Below are 17,918 nucleotides of genomic sequence, written 5' to 3'. Positions count from 1 at the left end.
GATGAAATAGTCGAATGAAATTTGTTGTATTAACACATTTTTCTTCGAAAAAAAAAAAAAAAAAGGGCCATACGAGAATTGGTTCCTAATATGGTTGGATTATGTTAACTTTCTTTTTTTTTTTTTTTTTTTTTTTTTTTTTTTTTTTTTTTTCTCTCCCGCAAAACAACATGGATACACTTTAGTTTTTCCGATATGTATACATGTTATATAGCACTCCTTTTTGAGAAGGAACATTTTTTTATTTTTTTGTATGAGACAATATAAAAAGGTGAAGAAAGAAAAAATTTCTAATTTTCTATTGTTAGAAAAGGCTTACAATTAGACAAGCTCAGTTTAATCGCGATGTTTTGCTATAATAACATTTTGCTGTATATTTATGTTCCCATATATTTGCATTTTTTTTTTGCTTTGTTTATTTTGCTCATTTCGTTTGTTTTATTATTTTTTTTTTTTTTTTTTTTTTTTTTGCTTTTATATGAAAGTTTAACTAAAAACAAATAACTTAAAAAAAAAAAAAAAAAGGAGTGTCCAATAGTTAAGGGGGATACAAATAGGATGTGGGTGTTTCCATCGAGGGGCATATTTACACACATTGGACCACCACGGTTGTGCGTTTCGATGTTTATTGATGAATAAGAGAATGATGTAATATGCACATATGTGTAAACACACATGGAAAATGAAAAAAAAAGAAAAGAAAAAAATTCGTGTATATATGTCTTTTCCAGTTTCCCCAAGCGCATATCACTAGTACCTTCGTATACTGGTAAAATCACGGTTAAATTATCTTTTCTAATATTTCGTTAATTTCATTGTCCTTGACAAAGCCGGCCAGTTCATTTTTAAATTGTAAAAAGTCAAATGTTATATCACTTTTTAAGTACGAAAAATTAAAAGGAATAATATGTTCTTTTGTTATTTGATCGGCATTATTTTTACATTCAAAAATATACTCACAGAATGCGGGGAAAGAATATATTCCATCTTTGCTAAATAATTTTTCTATGATTTTATTCGATTGACATCTTTTAATCTCATTTCCATCTTTTAAAAATAATTTCTTCTCCAGGAGATTGTATAAGTTGTATTTTTGTATGTATCCATAACATACGTATCGTTTTACGAGAAATAAATTTTTCATGTTTATTTCGTTATTGACAAGTAGTACTCCATAGAAATTTTCCATTAGCCTGAGTTTCTTTTGGAAAGAAAATAGAATGTGAAAAAAAAAAAAAAAAAAAAAAATTAATGACATGAGAAAACCAAATGTGTTATTATATATGGGTATATATGCAATAGCACACGGTGTTTATCTCCATCTTCAATGTGATATGGAATTGGACTCTTGCAAATGACAACATTTTTTTTTTTTTTTGCTTCATTTCATTTCTTCTTTTTTTTTTGCGAAAATATGTATCCATACAATGTATACTCTCACATTTAATTGTATGCTTGTGGCTATACCTGAAGAACTTCCATGGGGGCAGAAGCAACACAATTAATGTTATTTCGAATGGCAAAAATACAACATCTCGGCTCATCGAATTTATGACTTGCTAATTCTTTTTGTAAATTTATGTATTCATTAGCCTGATCCATGCGTATCTTTTTATATTCCTTTTTTTGGTAAGGGGTGTTCAATTTTTTCTTCCCATGAATCTGAAAAGAGTGGCGATAGACACAAAAAATGATGGGTTGCTCATTTTGTGTTCAGGCATAACGATGCGTTCTTTACGAGAAAGGAAAATTCTATGCAACACTCATTTCCACTGCATGTGGATGTGAATATCTTAACGTATGGATACATGCACATGTGCATGCGTGAAGAGACGGGAGGGGGGAAAATTTGTCGCTTGTGTCACTTTTTCAAGGAGCAAAAAAAGCACACGCTTAAAAATATCTTTCAAAAAATACAAAGTCTAACTGGGTGGATTAAAAATCTCGTAAAACAAAATGAAATATAAAAAAAAAAAAAAAAAAGACCAGATCTCTATTTCTTTACCTTTACTTTCTTTTTCTTGATCTCATTTGAGACGATCACCTTCTTTTCATCCTTAAATTGAACCTTCTTTATTCTTCTAAACTTCACATGTTTTTTCCTCTTACTATTGTTTGTGCCATTTTTTTGAAGGGGCTGTTTATTTTTTATCTTCTTCTTACTCATTTTTTGAGTTTTTCCTTTTTTAAAGGGTTGAAAAAGTCATTCATATGTAACGAAATTTGTTTTTTTTCATATGCTCAAATGGAGAACAAAAAAAAAAAAAAAAAAAGTGTAGTAAAACAAAATGGGGGAAAACAAAATGAAATAAAAATAATTAGAATAATATAACGTGGTATATAATATTGTGAATTAAGAAAAACTTCCCACGTAAAATAACGGGAAATATTATCATTAGTTACAAAACAGTGAGTAAATTTACAAAAATGAGTCGTGATCTATGAAAGTTGCATCATGTAATAACGTCAAAAAGTCGAAAAAAAAAAAAAAAAATTAAGCAGTTTTTTCCCTCTCGTGCAAAAAAAAAAAAATAAAATAAAAAATAAAACATTCATCACTGTGGAAAATGGAATCTGTAAATTGCATACATGCGTGAGGTATATTATTGTACATGCTTGCGTATATTTAATTATATACTACTTATAAGTTTTTAATATTATACATGTTTTTACTAGTAAGGATTATATATATATATTGTTACATTATCTCTATATAAGTCTTGCATACACCCTTACGGGCATATATAATAACAAAACATATCTTTTCGTATAAACGAACGCAGCAATTTTTAATAGTAAACAAATTTCAAAAATGTATATTTAGAGGAGAGGACCCTCCTTTTCCTTTACCTTGAGGTACTGTCAAGTGGACAGGCAAACACAATCAACACCACAATTTATACCTGAAATAGAACTGTATCAAAAAAAAAAAAGTTATAGCAATAGTGGTGGCAAAAAAAGGCTTGGAAGCAAAAATGATAATAGCAATAGCAAAAAAAAAAAAATAAAATAATAAAATATAGCCGCGACGAAAAGGAACTTATTCAATTTTCCTACAAATTTTCCCATTATTTTGGGATTGCATGCACATGTTCGAAAAAAAAAAAAAAAAAATTTATAAAAAAAATTTATAAAAAAAATTTGTAAGAAAAAAATATGAAAAGAACAAAAAAAAATAAATTATTTAAAATAATTGAACAAGACAAAAAGCAACAACTCTCATCCCCACTTAATTATTATATTTCCCTATGTTTGATATTTTCTACAGACCCTAATTTAAGTTATGCATCAGTGTGGCAGCAGTGTGGGCGTTTATTTTAAATCTGAGAACTAATTATCAGTTCAAGGACTTCGTTTCGCCTTTTTTGTTATTTGATTTTTTTCACTTCAATTTAAGATACCCTAGTCGTACTCTGGCTCTACATGAAACGATACGATTTGAGATTTGCATTGTGTACCGAATCTAAACAATTTTTAACACCACGTCCCAACAACACGTGTAATCTTTTTCCATCTTCATTCTTATCACAACATTTCTGGAAAATAAGACTCTAAAATTTAGTAATTTGATTCCGTATTTATTCAACCATGCTGTAGCCAAGGTCGAGAAAATTTTTTTTTTTTTTCGCATCATGAGTTATCAGTTGAGGGAAGAAATTTTATTTTCCTTACAGATATGTCTTTTCCCTTGGTTTGTAAATTCTTTCATTTCATTTACTTCTCATTGATGTGCCTACATTTGTTACACCCTTAGTTCATATTCAAAAATCCATTAATGTGTTATATCATGTTTCATGAAAACCCCCTCCCCACTTCAGTTGTTTGAGCTTTTTTTCTTTTTTTTTTTTTTTTTTTTGTATCGACCTGTTGTTCAATCTTTTCTCCCTTTACTGTTTCTTGCACCATTGCAGATTTTTTTTGAGACTTTGGTTTATTCCTGATGTGGATGGTTTTTTCGTTGAGATTCTTTTGTGACAAAGATAAAAGTGAATCTTTTGAGGTTTTTTGCTCATGCTTTTTTTTTTTCAATTTTAAGTTATGTGGACTTTGGAAATCGTTCTTGATGTTATTCCTAGTATTATTTACACGAAATGTATTTTTTAATTGCAAAGGTGTATTTTTTTTCATGTAACTTTCTTTTTGAAATAAGGATATAATATATTTGTCGAGAATGTTTTCATCATTGGTAGAAGTGTCTCTTTGATTGCTTCTATAAATCTGCATCATTTTATAAATAGATATTTTGTTCAGAATGTAGGTTTGTGCATTTTTCATAATCATATATAAAGAGTAGTATATTATTTGAAGACTGTAAATAACTTTTAATCCTTTTCTTTTTCCAATGAGTTCTGTTTTTCCATTTATTTTTTTTTTCTTTTCAACATCATTTATATTGATGTAATTATAGGATACTTTTCTTTTTCGTTTTAAACAACCATTTACCCATATTTGCATAACCAACTTTTCTACATAATCCCCACTTTTGTAGGGTAAAAAAAATTCACAAAACCAATTTATTTCGTCCGAGAATAATTTTAAGTAATTTTTATATTTTTCACTCTTCCAGTAAAATTTTATGTAAGGTTCTTCATGAAGTGATATTCCATTGCCCTTTCGATCGTACACATCGTGTATCGTGAAGTGCAGGATGAACAGTTCATTCGAGGGGGTTGCCATGGGAAGCATTCGATGATAAGACTGAGGTGGTAAGACCTTGTTGATACAACTGCAATAATTTCTTGATATGTGCTGTGTCAAATGCAAGGAGAAACCAAGCAATTATAGAGATGCCTGAACATATTATATCAATAGTCCAATTAAACCCTTTAGTGAACTTGACCCTCAGACATTTCTCATAAAATAGAAAATTTTGTTCATAGCTGGTGTATGGTATGAAACAATTTTCATGTAATAAAAAATTCTTTAAAAAAAAAAAAAAAAAAGGATGTTAAAAAAGGGTTATACACCTTTACGCTGGAGAGGTAAAAATAAGAGAGAGAGAGAGAGAGAGAGAGAGAGAGAGAGAGAGAGAGAAAAAAAAAAAAAAAAAAAAAAAAAAAAAAAAGAAAGAAAGAAAGAAAAAAAGAAAGAAAGAAAAAGTTGTAAATAAATTATAAAAAAAAGTCTTGTTATATTTATGAGAAAATTATTTGTCTTTTAGACTGTCGTTTTTTCTTCCTATTTATTTTTTTTTTTTTTTCTATACGTGGTGAGGTGCAGTTTTATTTGCGACTTTTTTGCCATTTTGATCTTATCTCCTTTTTGGAACTAGACAGTTACCACATTTCGTATGTACATACCCATTTCCACTTCGGTTGATGCAAATTGAATTGCCATATTTTTTTAGTAAATCCATGAAAAAACAGGAAAAGTGGGTGAAAAGTGAGCAAATGAATACTGAGTGTCATGCGCAGGTGAACACAGAAGAAGGAGAGAAAACAACATCAATATGATCAATTTTCGTGAGAAAAAATAAAATAAATGAACAAAATAAATTACAAATAAATAAAAAAAATATGTAAAATAAAATAAAATAAAGCAAATCAATAAATAAATAAAGTAAAAAAAAGGCTCGGCGCTGCTGCTAACCATTCCTATGGGATGAAAAAAAAAAAAAAAATTATATTTTTCAAACGCATGCACATGGACACAACCAAAAGGGGTGGGGAAAAAAAAAAAAAAAAAACATCAAATAAAGCAAACCTCGTGAACATGTAAGAGTCAAACAATATTCTTCAATTATAGTTATATTATTGTTTTTATTTTATTTATTTTTATTCTGCCAGCCGACAAAGACACTCCTCGCGGGGTGTGCTTAATGAGAACGCAAAAAGAGATCTTAAGACTTGTTCAAAAAAATTGAGTGCCAAAAAATCTACAGAAACGACATTTGGACATTCCTCATTTGGGCATTGTGTAGTGGCGATGGAAATTTTTGTTCTACTTTTAATTCTCAATAGGTTATAAGTTATCAATTTGCAAATACCCAAATAATGCGCGTGTAAAATGGGATAAAATGTGATGCATCCAAAAAAGAAAAAAAAAAAAACACAAATTAGAGCCAAAATGGATGAAAAAAATTAGCAAATTCAGTCAGTGTAATCTGGGGTGATCATACGTACACAATATAGGTATATATATATGTACACATACGCATACGAGATTATGCACTTTTTTTTTTCTTTTTTTTTTTTTCTTTTTTTTTTTTTTTTTTTTTTTTTTTTTTTTTTTTTTTTTTTTTTTTTTTTTTTTCTTTTTTTTTTTTCGTGCAAGAAAGGGCGCTTTCCCTCTAAAGGTTGCCACGTCTACTTCCCTACTGTACAAGCCTGATTAAGTACCAATACATTTGAAAAAATTTCAGAAGAAGGAAAAAAAGTCTCGTTTGAAATAATCCTTGTTTTTTTTTTTTTTCTTTTTCTTCACAAGCTTGTTGATATTTTGTCCCAAATTGTCATTTTTATTTTTTAGAATGTGTTCGAAATCAAAAACTCGTTGGTCAATGCTAAATTTCTGTGAAGCCATGAAAACAATTTTTTGGTTATGATAACTCTTAATGTAATCGCTAACATTTTGTAGTAAATGGTCATATGTAAGCGCATTAGAATATGGTACTATATTTCCTGTTTTATATGAATCCACGCTTGTAGTCAAAACATGTATCATTGCAGTGACAAGGGATCCTCCAGGGGCATGTGTACCTGTTTCTATTTCATGAGAAAATTCCATATCTTTACATCCACTGAACTGGCTAACATCACACACTACGTGAAATGGATTTTTCACTTCTTTCCATTTTCTACATTTCATTTTGTATTTATATGCCAGATCTATACAACTACCTGCGTTACAACAATCCATTACTGCAATTAATTTAACCCCATCATTTAGAGGTTGAACCAAATACTTGTGCAATTCATCATCGATAATTTGTCCTTGCGTTTTATGATCACATGGTAATATCGTCTCATTATATCCATCATCTTCTATACATGTATAATCCTTTTGTTGAGAACCATGTCCTGAGTATAGAAAAAAAAATACATCTCCTGCTTGATTATCTTTAGTTAACCATGTCAAAGCAGATAAAATGTTTTTTCTTGTAGGTCTATAAATTGGGTTAATTTCGTTATCAATTAATCTAACCATATTTGTTGATGAATCATAAAAATTATATTTTGAAATTAACAAATTTTTCATTCTCACTGTATCGTTTGTACATCCATTCAATTCTTCACTGGAACCATAATAATTTATTCCTATAAGTAATGCCTTTTTCTTATTTCTAGAGGAACAATGTAGAATTTTATCTGAATAAGGAGATGCAGAACCAATATTGTATAGATTACTTTGATAATAATTTTGATTCCTCTGGTTATTGTCATCATACAAATTAGGTAATATACTAGGGTTAGGAAAAGAGTTTTTGATGTATTTTATATCACAATTGTTAGTGTCTATTTTCATATTCACGCTATGTGAGGGTGTATTATTTATGACATTTGCTGGATTATTCAACTGGTTGGAGGTAGAAAATGGAATATTATTAGACACATGGGATAATTCATTTCTATGATTTCCTGTGTTATAGTGGTAGTGTCTATTTTGCATTTCTGATTCGTGAGCTGTGTGTGTATACTGTGGAACAGAAGATACATTTTGTTCTGGCCACTCTTTACTGTGTGTGGGCAATTGTGTATGGCTATTTCTCAGAATTTTAACAACTTCATCTTGATTCCTATGTATCAAAATGATATTTCTTATTTCTTGATCGGTTTTGTGTTGATATATTTCTTTAACGTTGAAAAATGTTATATCCATTTGGGTCCTAACTAGGTTCAAAGATAACTCTACAGTGCATTTTTTTATAATGTCAATTAACTGCACCTTTTGTCTTAGTGTTCTTTCCTTTTCTATAAATTCCAAGGTAAAAAAAGTGTATGCAATTTTTTTGTTCAATATTCCTACCATCCACACTTCTATCGACAGCATTTCCTTCTTCTCCTTTTCTAAGTTTTCTACTGGTATGAGGAAATCATCATTGAAAAAGTAGTACCCATCTCTCTGTATGGACGTTTTATATTTTTTATTTTTCCAGTATATTTTTATGTAGTAACTGCCACAATCATCTTCCTGCAGCCCGCTAAGTTCGAATACTTTAAGGTAAATTTTGTCCATACTAGGTGGTCGTGATGGTTGTAGTGATGGTTTGTAGTGATGGATGTGATGGTAGCGGAGGCTGTAGGAGCAATACCAGCAGTAGCATCGATAGGAGGCGCAACAGTTTGACGAATCGCCTATGATAATTAATAGGCAAAAGAGGTTTAGTTAGTTGGGTGTCACAAAAAAAAAAAAAAAAAAAAAAAGGGAAAAAAACTAAAGCAGGTCAAACCACATATAGGATGGAAAAAAACCAAAACGGAGACAATAATATTAACATGTAATATGTTTTGACAAATCATTCAGTCTTTGGCATTTTTTATTTTTTTATGGAAAATTAATTTAATCCTTTGCATGCAAAATTTATGCATTTACTATTGGCAGCAATATGCTTGGTTATGTCCCTTCGAATGTACTCTTTCCGGACATTGGAATAATGGGCGAGAGAATGTGGAAAATGTGGAAAAATGTGGAAAATGTGGAAAAATGTGGAAAAATGTGGAAAATGTGGAAAAATGTGGAAAAATGTGGAAAATGTGGAAAAATGTGGAAAAATATGGGAGAGTATGTGGAAAATTATTTGGAACAGAGCTGCGCAAAAAAGAAAAAAAAAAAAGAGTCATCCCCTGAAAAGGCAAAGAACATTTTTCATGATGAAGCATACAAAGAACTATGCTTTATACAAAAAAAAAAAAATTGTTTTTATAAAAAAAAAAAAAAAAAGAAGTAGAAATAAAGACTGTTAAAAAGTTCAATTTTCTATAAGATAAAAATGCAATAAACCATATGTAACCCCTTAAACAGACACTCAGATCAAGTTTGCTTGTTCACACGTGCTAACTTGCAAATAACCTCAATTTCCTCTTCAAGTTGTTAAAAAAAAAAAAAAAAAGAGGGTTCCTTTCTTCTGTGTCTGACCATGTCATTACTTTTTAAAAATGGTAAAGTTTGGTTTGTCATTTTCCCTATTCTTAATGGAAAATTATTTTAACAGTTTATGCATGCTTTACCAGTTAGAAAATGAAAAAAAAAAAACAAAAAAAAAAATGGAAACTTATGTGGAGAGATAAATACTTGATGTGTGCAGGGAAAAACAAAAATTTTTTTTTTTTTTTTTTTTTTTTTTTGTCCTTTATTTTGCTAGAAAAATGTGGACATACATTTGAGGACTCTCTTAAAACGGAAAACATAACCACAACACATGTATTAAGAACACCTTCAAAAGTGAAAATTTGAAGTGATCTGAAAAGAATATACACATATACACATGAACGTATATATATGCACATTTACCTAGTTAACAACATTTGTTAAATACACCATCACCTTGTATTTCAAGCGAATGTGTTATATAGAGTAATTTCCATTTTACGACTCCATCTGAATACAATTACATACAGGAACATTTTTGCTGCGAATTTTATGCTTCTTCTTATATTTGAAAATATTTTAAGCCGAGTTTTCATGCTTTTTTTTTTTTTTTTCACGTATATTATTTTTCCTACATTTTATTATAATTATTTTTTTTACAATTTTTTTTACGATTTTTTTTACGATTTTTTTTACGATTTTTTTTACGATTTTTATTATTATTTTTTTACTGTTTTTTTACGATTTTTTTACTATTTATCATTATTTTATTATAATTTTTTTATTACTTTTTAATTATTTGATTGTTATTTTTTGTTTCGTTTCGTTCATTTCACACTTGTGTTCCCTTGGAATGACTGGGCTTTGCGAATTCTGCCGATTGGCACGACATATGAACCTATGAACAGAAGAATGACAGGATGAGTACAAACATTAAGGACCTCATAAAACAAGAGAAGGAAAGAAGGAAATTACTAAGAGAGGAAAGGAAAAAAACGGAAAAGGTGATAAAAGACCATGAAGAGAAAAGAGAAAAGGAAAACGATGGAGGAGGTCATCATTTGGTCCCGAAGAAGTTGACGGTACGAGTGGAAGATCGTTCATGTTTGAATGATAGTACAGATAATCATGACACCAAAGGTCCACACGGGGACAAGCTGTTTTTGAAAATTCAAAATAATTATGAACATAGTGTGGTAACAGAGGATTTTAATCATACAGAAGGATTTGATCAAGTGGAAGAAAGTGATGCTTCATCCCGTGTGACAAAGAATGCTGAATATGGGGAATTGAAAAAAAGTTGTTATAATAAAATTCCCAAAATGGTACATTTCAGCGAACCTCTTGCACCGTTAAACAGGCTAAATAAAAACAACAATTTTAAGGATGCCTTTTTAGACTATAGGAATGAAAAGAATAGTGAATATTCAGATGTCACTTCAAAATATGAGCATGACAATAAGCAAGACAAGGTGGAGGACTTACCTGCAGATTTTTTCGACATCCAACTGTCATCCAATCCTAGCAACAGTGAAAGGAATAATGAAAAAAGTAGTACCTCCCCCCTTGTGAAAACATTTGGCGAGAGGAGAAAAAAAAGCAACGAATTTGAAGCGTTGAAAGAAGAGGAATGTTCTAGTATGATTAACGTTCAATATAAATTAAATGAAGAGAACACGATGTATGATAAGTCTGCATCATCATCACAATTTATAGAAGAAATAGGATTTATGGATAAACAAAACGAAAAGGAATTTCATAAGAATAATGAAACAGATGTTGAAGTAATAGAAACATATGAAATTATTGAGAATGTTATTGATAGTACAGAAATTATAGAGAATGAAAAATTCCAGAAGAAAATAAAAAAAAAAAGGAAAATGTTACAAGGTGAGGAATATCAAGTGGAAGGAAGAGAAAACGATGAGGAGGATATATACCAAAACAGGGATATAATTCATAGAAGTGGAGATGGTACAGACACAGAGGAAGAACAGAACAGTAATCATGTTATGAATATTATAAATACGAATTTGGATGACTTAACAAATTATAAAATGCTTGACACTGCGTACTTTGAAGAATTGGATTACCTACACAAAATTTTGGTGGAGAAAAAAAAATACATTTTAGGAGATTCATACAATGATGAGAAGGAGGAAAATGAAGAGATGGAAATGGAAATACTCGAAGAATTAAATGAATTTCATAAAAAGAAAAAAAAAATTGAAAATAGAGGCGATGACAAAAGTGAGAATGACAATAATTTCAACATAGACGAAATTTATGAGCTATTAAATTTGAAAAGGGGTCAAATAAAAAACGAGGGACCAAGTGCACACCCCAATACACCAAATGTTAAACGTATAGAAGAATATCCTAACAACGGAAAAAAGACAAATGAATATGAAAATCTTCCCAGAGGATTTTTTGATGATAAAGAAAAAGATATACTTGTAAGAGAAAATATTTCCTTACACAAGATTAATCAAAAAATTGGAGAAATTAAAAAACAGAAAAAAAATATCTTGTTAGAATATAAAACATTGGAAAGCGTTTACGAGGAGAAGAAAAACAACTACATCGATTATTTATATGATGATAAGTTTGATGACAAAGAACATATTTTGAATGAAATTAAAATAAAGTCAGCAAATTTGCAAAATCTAAAGAAAAGTTTTGGCTCCAGGGGTCTAGATGGGGAATCAGAAACGGATTCACAAAAAGGTATTCAAAGGGTTAAAAAAAAAAAAAAAAAAAAAAACAGTATACGAAAAAAATCGAATAAGTATCAACTTTATGACGAGCATGGGGATATTTTCGATTGGAAGAAGAAAAGTCCTTTTTAAATTCAAGGTGCAAGAGGAAAAGGATGCTTAAAAAGGGGTTTCAATCAGTTGTATGTATGTTATGTTATCACGTTGCAATTTTTTAAATCTACCCACAATCATGTTCCCTTATGATTGTGTGTTACTGTCGTAATACATGAAGTTCACCAATATGATCAAATTTTTTTCCCTTTTTTTTTTCTTGTTTTTACAATCGTTGAGTACCCACCAAACATGAGGAGATTATGTGGTTTTCTTCTGGACATGAATTCTGCTTAATCGGTGCATGTATATACATGTACATGTGTTGTATATTCGGGGGAACACAACAGGTGATAAAAATAGGTGTACAAGATAAATTCTCTGTGTATATATGTGAAAATACAATACCAACACGAGGTTTACGTGACTCCGGTGTAACATTCGTAAACGCTAGTAGAGCACTTATCCAAAAGCAACAAGTAGTATGGATAAGTCTCAAAGAATTTTTTTTTTTTTTTTTTTTTTTTTTTTTGAATTTTCGCCCCGCTATTAAGTAGTGCCTATATCTTCAAATTTTTCCAATTTTCTCCCATGTGAATACGTAGCCTCGGATATTTTTCAAAAAATTGCATGTTCCTATTTTTTCTGAATGTGTAATCCGTTTCGACTTACATGAAACGGTTGCACGGAGAAGCAAAATATGTAAACAGGCAAATGGGTAAAGGAACAAGTGTATATGCGAGCAAAATAGCTTAACTTTTTTGGAGGCATTTTTTCACCCTGCGGGCGCATATGCACGTATATTTATTTTATAATTATTATTATTTTATTTTATTTTTTTTTTTTTGTCTTTTTTCAAGAGCATAAATTTTTTTAATTATGAACACTTTAATTAACAATTACCTTTAACCGATTTTGCTAACGTGGCATTTGATTAAAGGCTCCTTTTTTAGTTTAAGAATAAAAAAAAAAAAAAGAAGAAATATAATATGATAGGTATTTACATGTTTGAATGACAAGTTGTGTGTATATGCAGTAGTCTGCTTTCCTCATTTTTTTTTTTTTTTTTTTTTTTTTCCCCCTTAAATTTTAAAAAGTTACGCGAAAAAAATAAAAAAAAATAAATAAAAAAACTACCATTGGGAATAGGGGGGAAATAATTTCTCATTTCTAATCTGCGTATTCATCAAAAAAAAGGAGAAATAATAAGTCGTCTAATATTCTCTTAAAATGCTTTCGTATATTTGCCTAACATAACTTCAAGAAAGGGAGAGCCAAAATTGAACAGACACATAAGCACAATAGCAGCTGTAACAAAAAATTTGCTTCGATATGCTCATGAGAAAAGGAACATGTCCTCTGCATATGTTTTAATGGAAAAGGCTTACACCCCAGTGAGTGTAAACGAGAAAAGAAAATAGTCTTTTGAAAGTGAGAGAAAAAAAAAAAAAATAATAATAAAATAATAAGCTAATATAACAATAAAATAATAACATAATAAAATAATATAATAATAAGATAATAAAAGAAAAAAAGTAAAAACACAAAAAAAAAAAAAAAAAAAAAAAAAAAAAAAAAAAAAAAAAAAAAAAAAAAAAAAAAAAAAAAAAAAAAAAAAAAAAAAAAAAAAAAAAAAAAAAAAAAAAAAAAAAAAAAAAAAAAAAAAAAAAAAAAAAAAAAAAAAAAAAAAAAAAAAAAAAAAAAAAAAAAAAAAAAAAACATATTTGGAGTCGAAAAGAGAAATATAAAAAGTGTGAAAAATTTTCCAAAAGGAAAATGAAATTCTGACAAAATAAACTGTACCGAAAATAAATTATCAATAAAAAAATAAGAGAGAAAAAAAAAAAAAATTGCCAAATAAATTACCACAAAATAAGTTGCAGCATATAGCAAAGCAGCTTAAGAGCACTTTATACAGTAACAAAAAAGGTAAGATAAAATTTTTTCCAAGAGAAAAAAAAAAAAAAAAAAAAATCATTTTGACGATTCATACTGCTCATTTGTGTGTGTACGCATTATACTGTATTAACATTTATACACACACCCTTACAAATCTGAATCTTCCTTTTTTTCAAAACAATGTGGCTGAAGGATACAATTGCAGATTACGTAAGTGGGTAGATATTAAAAGTTTCAAGAAGCGCATATACATAAATCACAAGGAACACATATATAAGATCTAGAATAATATATATCTGTGTCGAAAAAAGAAAAAAAATGTCAGATATATTTAACGAGAGCGAATTGTCTGGCCTTGATGCACATAGCGTGTTTGCACATAATGAGACCTCCAGTTATCAAAAGAAAAAAAGAAAATTCGATGAAAATTCCAATATAGGAAGAAACGATGTAATGGATGAAGAGGAGGGAGAAAATGAAGAAGGAGAAGGAGGAGGAGAAGAAGAAGAAGAAGAAGAGGATGAAGATGAAGAAGATGATGAACCATCATATGTTCAAGATGAGAATATGGCAAAAGTATTTGAGAAGTTTTTAAAAACTTTTTCAGAAAAAAAAAATGATGAAGAATATGATGATGAAGATGGAGATAATGATAGTGTATGGAAAGACAATATAAATTTCGATTTTCCAAGTTCATTAGAAATAGCTAAAGATGCCCATTATGTATTATTACTTTTTTCAATTCTTCAAAATTCATACTCAAGAAATAAAGTCTTGGTAGTAGATATGAAACATGTACTAATGTGGGAACCAACGGATAAGAATCGTTTTGACATAGGTAGTCAATTATATATGTATATAAAAAGACATTTCCTCAGAATATTAGACATATTTGAACAGAAAGTACAAGCCTTAGCAGAAAGTATTAATCCTATAAAAACAAAAGAAGTAGGGAAATTATGCCTTAGATTTTATAATAAAAAAAATCCTATTCATTCATTGAGAAGTTTAAGATGTGAAATGCTTGGTGAAATGATAAGTGTACGGGGACAAGTAACCAGAACATCTGATGTTAGACCAGAGTTAACATTAGCTGCTTTTAAATGTAACGAATGTGGAAATATTATAAATGGAGTTAAACAACAATTTAGATATACACAACCAAGTAAATGCCCATCTGCAAGTTGTAGTAATATGTATGATTGGGCATTAGTACTAGAACAGTCTTATTTTGTGGATTGGCAAAAAATTAGATTACAAGAAATAGCACAAGAGAGTCCTCCTGGATCCATGCCTAGAAATATGGATGTTATTTTAAGAAATGATATTGTGGATTCTGTACATGCAGGAGATAGAATTATAGTAACTGGTTGTTTAATTGTTGTTCCAGATATTCCTACTTTAATGAAACCTGGTGATATTCCAAGAAGTGTAGCTAGACAAATTTTAAAAAAAAATGAAAATTCCTTAGTTTCTCAAGGGCTAACAGGTATTAAAGGGGTTGGTGTACAAGATTTGAATCATAAGTTATGTATATATGCATGTCAAATTGAGAAATTAAATAATTCAAAGAAAGATAACTCTTTCGATGAACAAACACAAGTAGATATCAATTGTGAAGAAATATTAAATTGTGATGATTTGAAATGGTTGAGAGATATTGCAATGCATCCTAACACTGTTGATATATTAGCTGAATGTATAGCACCAAAAATTTGGGGAAATATTGAAATAAAAAAAGGTGCATTATTAATGATGACAGGAGGTGTTCAGAAAATTACGTCTAATTGTAAACTGAGAGGAGATATTAACATGTGTATAGTAGGAGATCCAGGAACAGCAAAAAGTGAAATATTAAAATATGTAGAAAGTTTTGCACCAAGAGCTATATTCACATCTGGAAAAGGGTCCACAGCTGCAGGATTAACCGCAGCTGTGCATAGGGATCCAGATCAAGGAGATACTGTACTAGAAGCAGGTGCATTAATGTATGCAGATCAAGGTATTTGTTGTATTGATGAATTTGATAAAATGGATGAAAAAGACAGAGTAGCAATACATGAAGCCATGGAACAACAAACCATTTCCATAACAAAAGCTGGTATTCAAGCAACACTGAATGCAAGGGCATCCGTCTTAGCTGCATGTAATCCAAAATATGGAAGATATGATACATTAAAAACATTTGCACAGAATGTGAATATCCCTGCACCATTACTTTCTCGTTTTGATCTATTTTATACCATGTTGGATAGCATAGATTTAGATAAAGACACGAATATAGCTAACCATTTAGTTTCTATGCACTGTGGAGAAGAAGCAGAAAAACATATGAAAGCTAATGCAGGAAAGTTAGATACTGTGAAATTGGAAATTTATTTAGAATTAAGTAAAAGAGTAAAACCACTATTAACAGATGAGGCAAAATATAAATTAATACATTATTATGTATCTTTTAGAAATATTGAATATTCTCCAGGTGCACAGAGATCAATGAGAATGACAGTTAGACAGTTAGAATCTCTCATTCGATTAAGTGAAGCAGTAGCTAAATTAAAATTTTCTCATTTTGTAGATGTAAAACATGTCGAAATAGCTTGTTCAATATTTAAAGCTTCGATGAAAAAAATATCCAATGAGAAGGAAATAAATTTGGATGAAGAATTTGATAAAGTTAGTAATTCTATCTTAAATAATAAAACAAGTAAAATTATTCAATCAGAAATGAACGAAAATAATCCTGCAGAAAATAAAAAAATTACTACTATTAAGGCAAGTGAATATCAATATATATCTGCTGTCATTTTTGAAATTATAAAAGAATATGAATTTAACAATAATAATGAAAGTATTACACAGGATCAGCTTATTGAGACCTATCTCCAAGTGTATGCAAAAGCTGAATCCACTGAACACGTGGATCAATGGATTTACAAATTGAAAAAAATTATTCAAAGATTGATAAACCAGGACATGAAGCTATTATCCGAAGTCAATGAACAAGATACTGAAAATGTTGTTCTTCGAATTCATCCCAATTACGCAGGTCCTATAGTAGAGGGAGTTGTCTCGAATAAAAATACATATGGCTATAACACGTTTAAGAATTATCAAACTGAGGATAAAATTCCAGAGGACGACGTGGATTTCCAAGAGGACATTGACAATTTCTGAATTCTGCATCGAAGCTTGTGCACATCTAAGATTGTGTATATGTACGCTTCTGCACAGCTGCCCTTCTGTGCATCTGCGTCTACGTGAGCATATACATATGGTACATATATATATATATATATATATATATATATATATATATATATGTACCATATGTATATGCATGTATGAATGTGCATTTAAATATAATTCTCACTTTATTGATCCCCACATATCTGTCACCTAACAAGTTCGTGCACGGGTGGAACCATTCCTGGTTTATCCAACTTTATAAAAAAAAAAAAAAAAAAAAAAAAATGAAGCAAGCAATTGATCTCACAAGTCACCATTTGCTTCGCTTAGTTTACATCACTTTCGTTTTAAGAAGTGTGCAAATAAATGGGTGTTCATATTGACACAACGATTGACATAAGATTTGGCCAATTTTTCGGCCCCTCCCCACTTTTTTTTTTACTCACGTAATTATGGTCTCCTTGCAGTGTGTCTAGGTCCCTTGTGTGTACTATACGTCATTCAAAGTAGACCCAAAACCGATGTGGACAAGTGCCCATGAATTATATATATGTGGATATATACGTGTGAATATATGCGTGTGAATATTTACGTGTGCATATTTACGTGTGAATATATATGTGAATATATATGTGAATATACACGTGTGAATATATATATTTTTTAATATTCAATCGAAAAATGACAAAAAGATATGTGATGGGGCAGGTATGTAGACACTTATTTTACGCCCAACCGGGTAGACCAAGCTAGGAAAATTAAAATCACAACGATGCAATTTGAGCATTTTGAATTAAAGAGTGTACTTTTTTTGAACACATCTAATAAGTACTATAATATTAATACACGATTTCTTGCAAACATGTGGGAACTGTGTCCCCATTTGACAATAATCTCAGAGGTGTGTATGAATGTTTAAGGCTACATAAAATCATCCCACTTATGCATTCAGAATATGCATCAATTGCTTTTGCTTCACGAAATGTGGACCCAAAT

The 17,918-nt window shown here is 29.7% G+C and overlaps 5 protein-coding genes across 5 annotated transcripts; 2 read left to right on the top strand and 3 right to left on the bottom strand.

Annotated features, from left to right (window-relative positions):
* Positions 1-781: 781 nt before the first annotated feature.
* Positions 782-2,167, bottom strand: PGO_111580 (60S ribosomal protein L7; the record flags this gene model as incomplete). The annotated part of the gene is made up of 3 exons (XM_028688496.1): positions 782-1,201; positions 1,468-1,662; positions 2,006-2,167. The coding sequence occupies 3 exons, from the start codon at positions 2,165-2,167 to the stop codon at positions 782-784; spliced, it is 777 nt and encodes a 258-aa protein (XP_028544297.1).
* A 1,625-nt stretch (positions 2,168-3,792) lies between these two features.
* On the bottom strand, positions 3,793-4,677 carry PGO_111570 (hypothetical protein, conserved; the record flags this gene model as incomplete). The annotated part of the gene is made up of 1 exon (XM_028688495.1): positions 3,793-4,677. One exon carries the CDS (start codon positions 4,675-4,677, stop codon positions 3,793-3,795), a length of 885 nt encoding a protein of 294 aa, XP_028544296.1.
* A 1,680-nt stretch (positions 4,678-6,357) lies between these two features.
* Positions 6,358-8,175, bottom strand: PGO_111560 (metacaspase 1; the record flags this gene model as incomplete). The annotated part of the gene is made up of 1 exon (XM_028688494.1): positions 6,358-8,175. One exon carries the CDS (start codon positions 8,173-8,175, stop codon positions 6,358-6,360), a length of 1,818 nt encoding a protein of 605 aa, XP_028544295.1.
* Positions 8,176-9,947: 1,772 nt separating this feature from the next.
* Positions 9,948-11,876, top strand: PGO_111550 (hypothetical protein, conserved; the record flags this gene model as incomplete). Its single annotated transcript, XM_028688493.1, has 1 exon — positions 9,948-11,876. One exon carries the CDS (start codon positions 9,948-9,950, stop codon positions 11,874-11,876), a length of 1,929 nt encoding a protein of 642 aa, XP_028544294.1.
* A 2,178-nt stretch (positions 11,877-14,054) lies between these two features.
* On the top strand, positions 14,055-16,910 carry PGO_111540 (DNA replication licensing factor MCM6; the record flags this gene model as incomplete). The annotated part of the gene is made up of 1 exon (XM_028688492.1): positions 14,055-16,910. One exon carries the CDS (start codon positions 14,055-14,057, stop codon positions 16,908-16,910), a length of 2,856 nt encoding a protein of 951 aa, XP_028544293.1.
* Positions 16,911-17,918: the final 1,008 nt, after the last annotated feature.

This window comes from Plasmodium gonderi (genome assembly GCF_002157705.1).
Source record: "Plasmodium gonderi DNA, contig: Chr11, whole genome shotgun sequence".
Taxonomy (NCBI): Eukaryota; Apicomplexa; class Aconoidasida; order Haemosporida; family Plasmodiidae; genus Plasmodium; species Plasmodium gonderi.
This window is presented reverse-complemented; position numbering and strand designations above follow the sequence as displayed.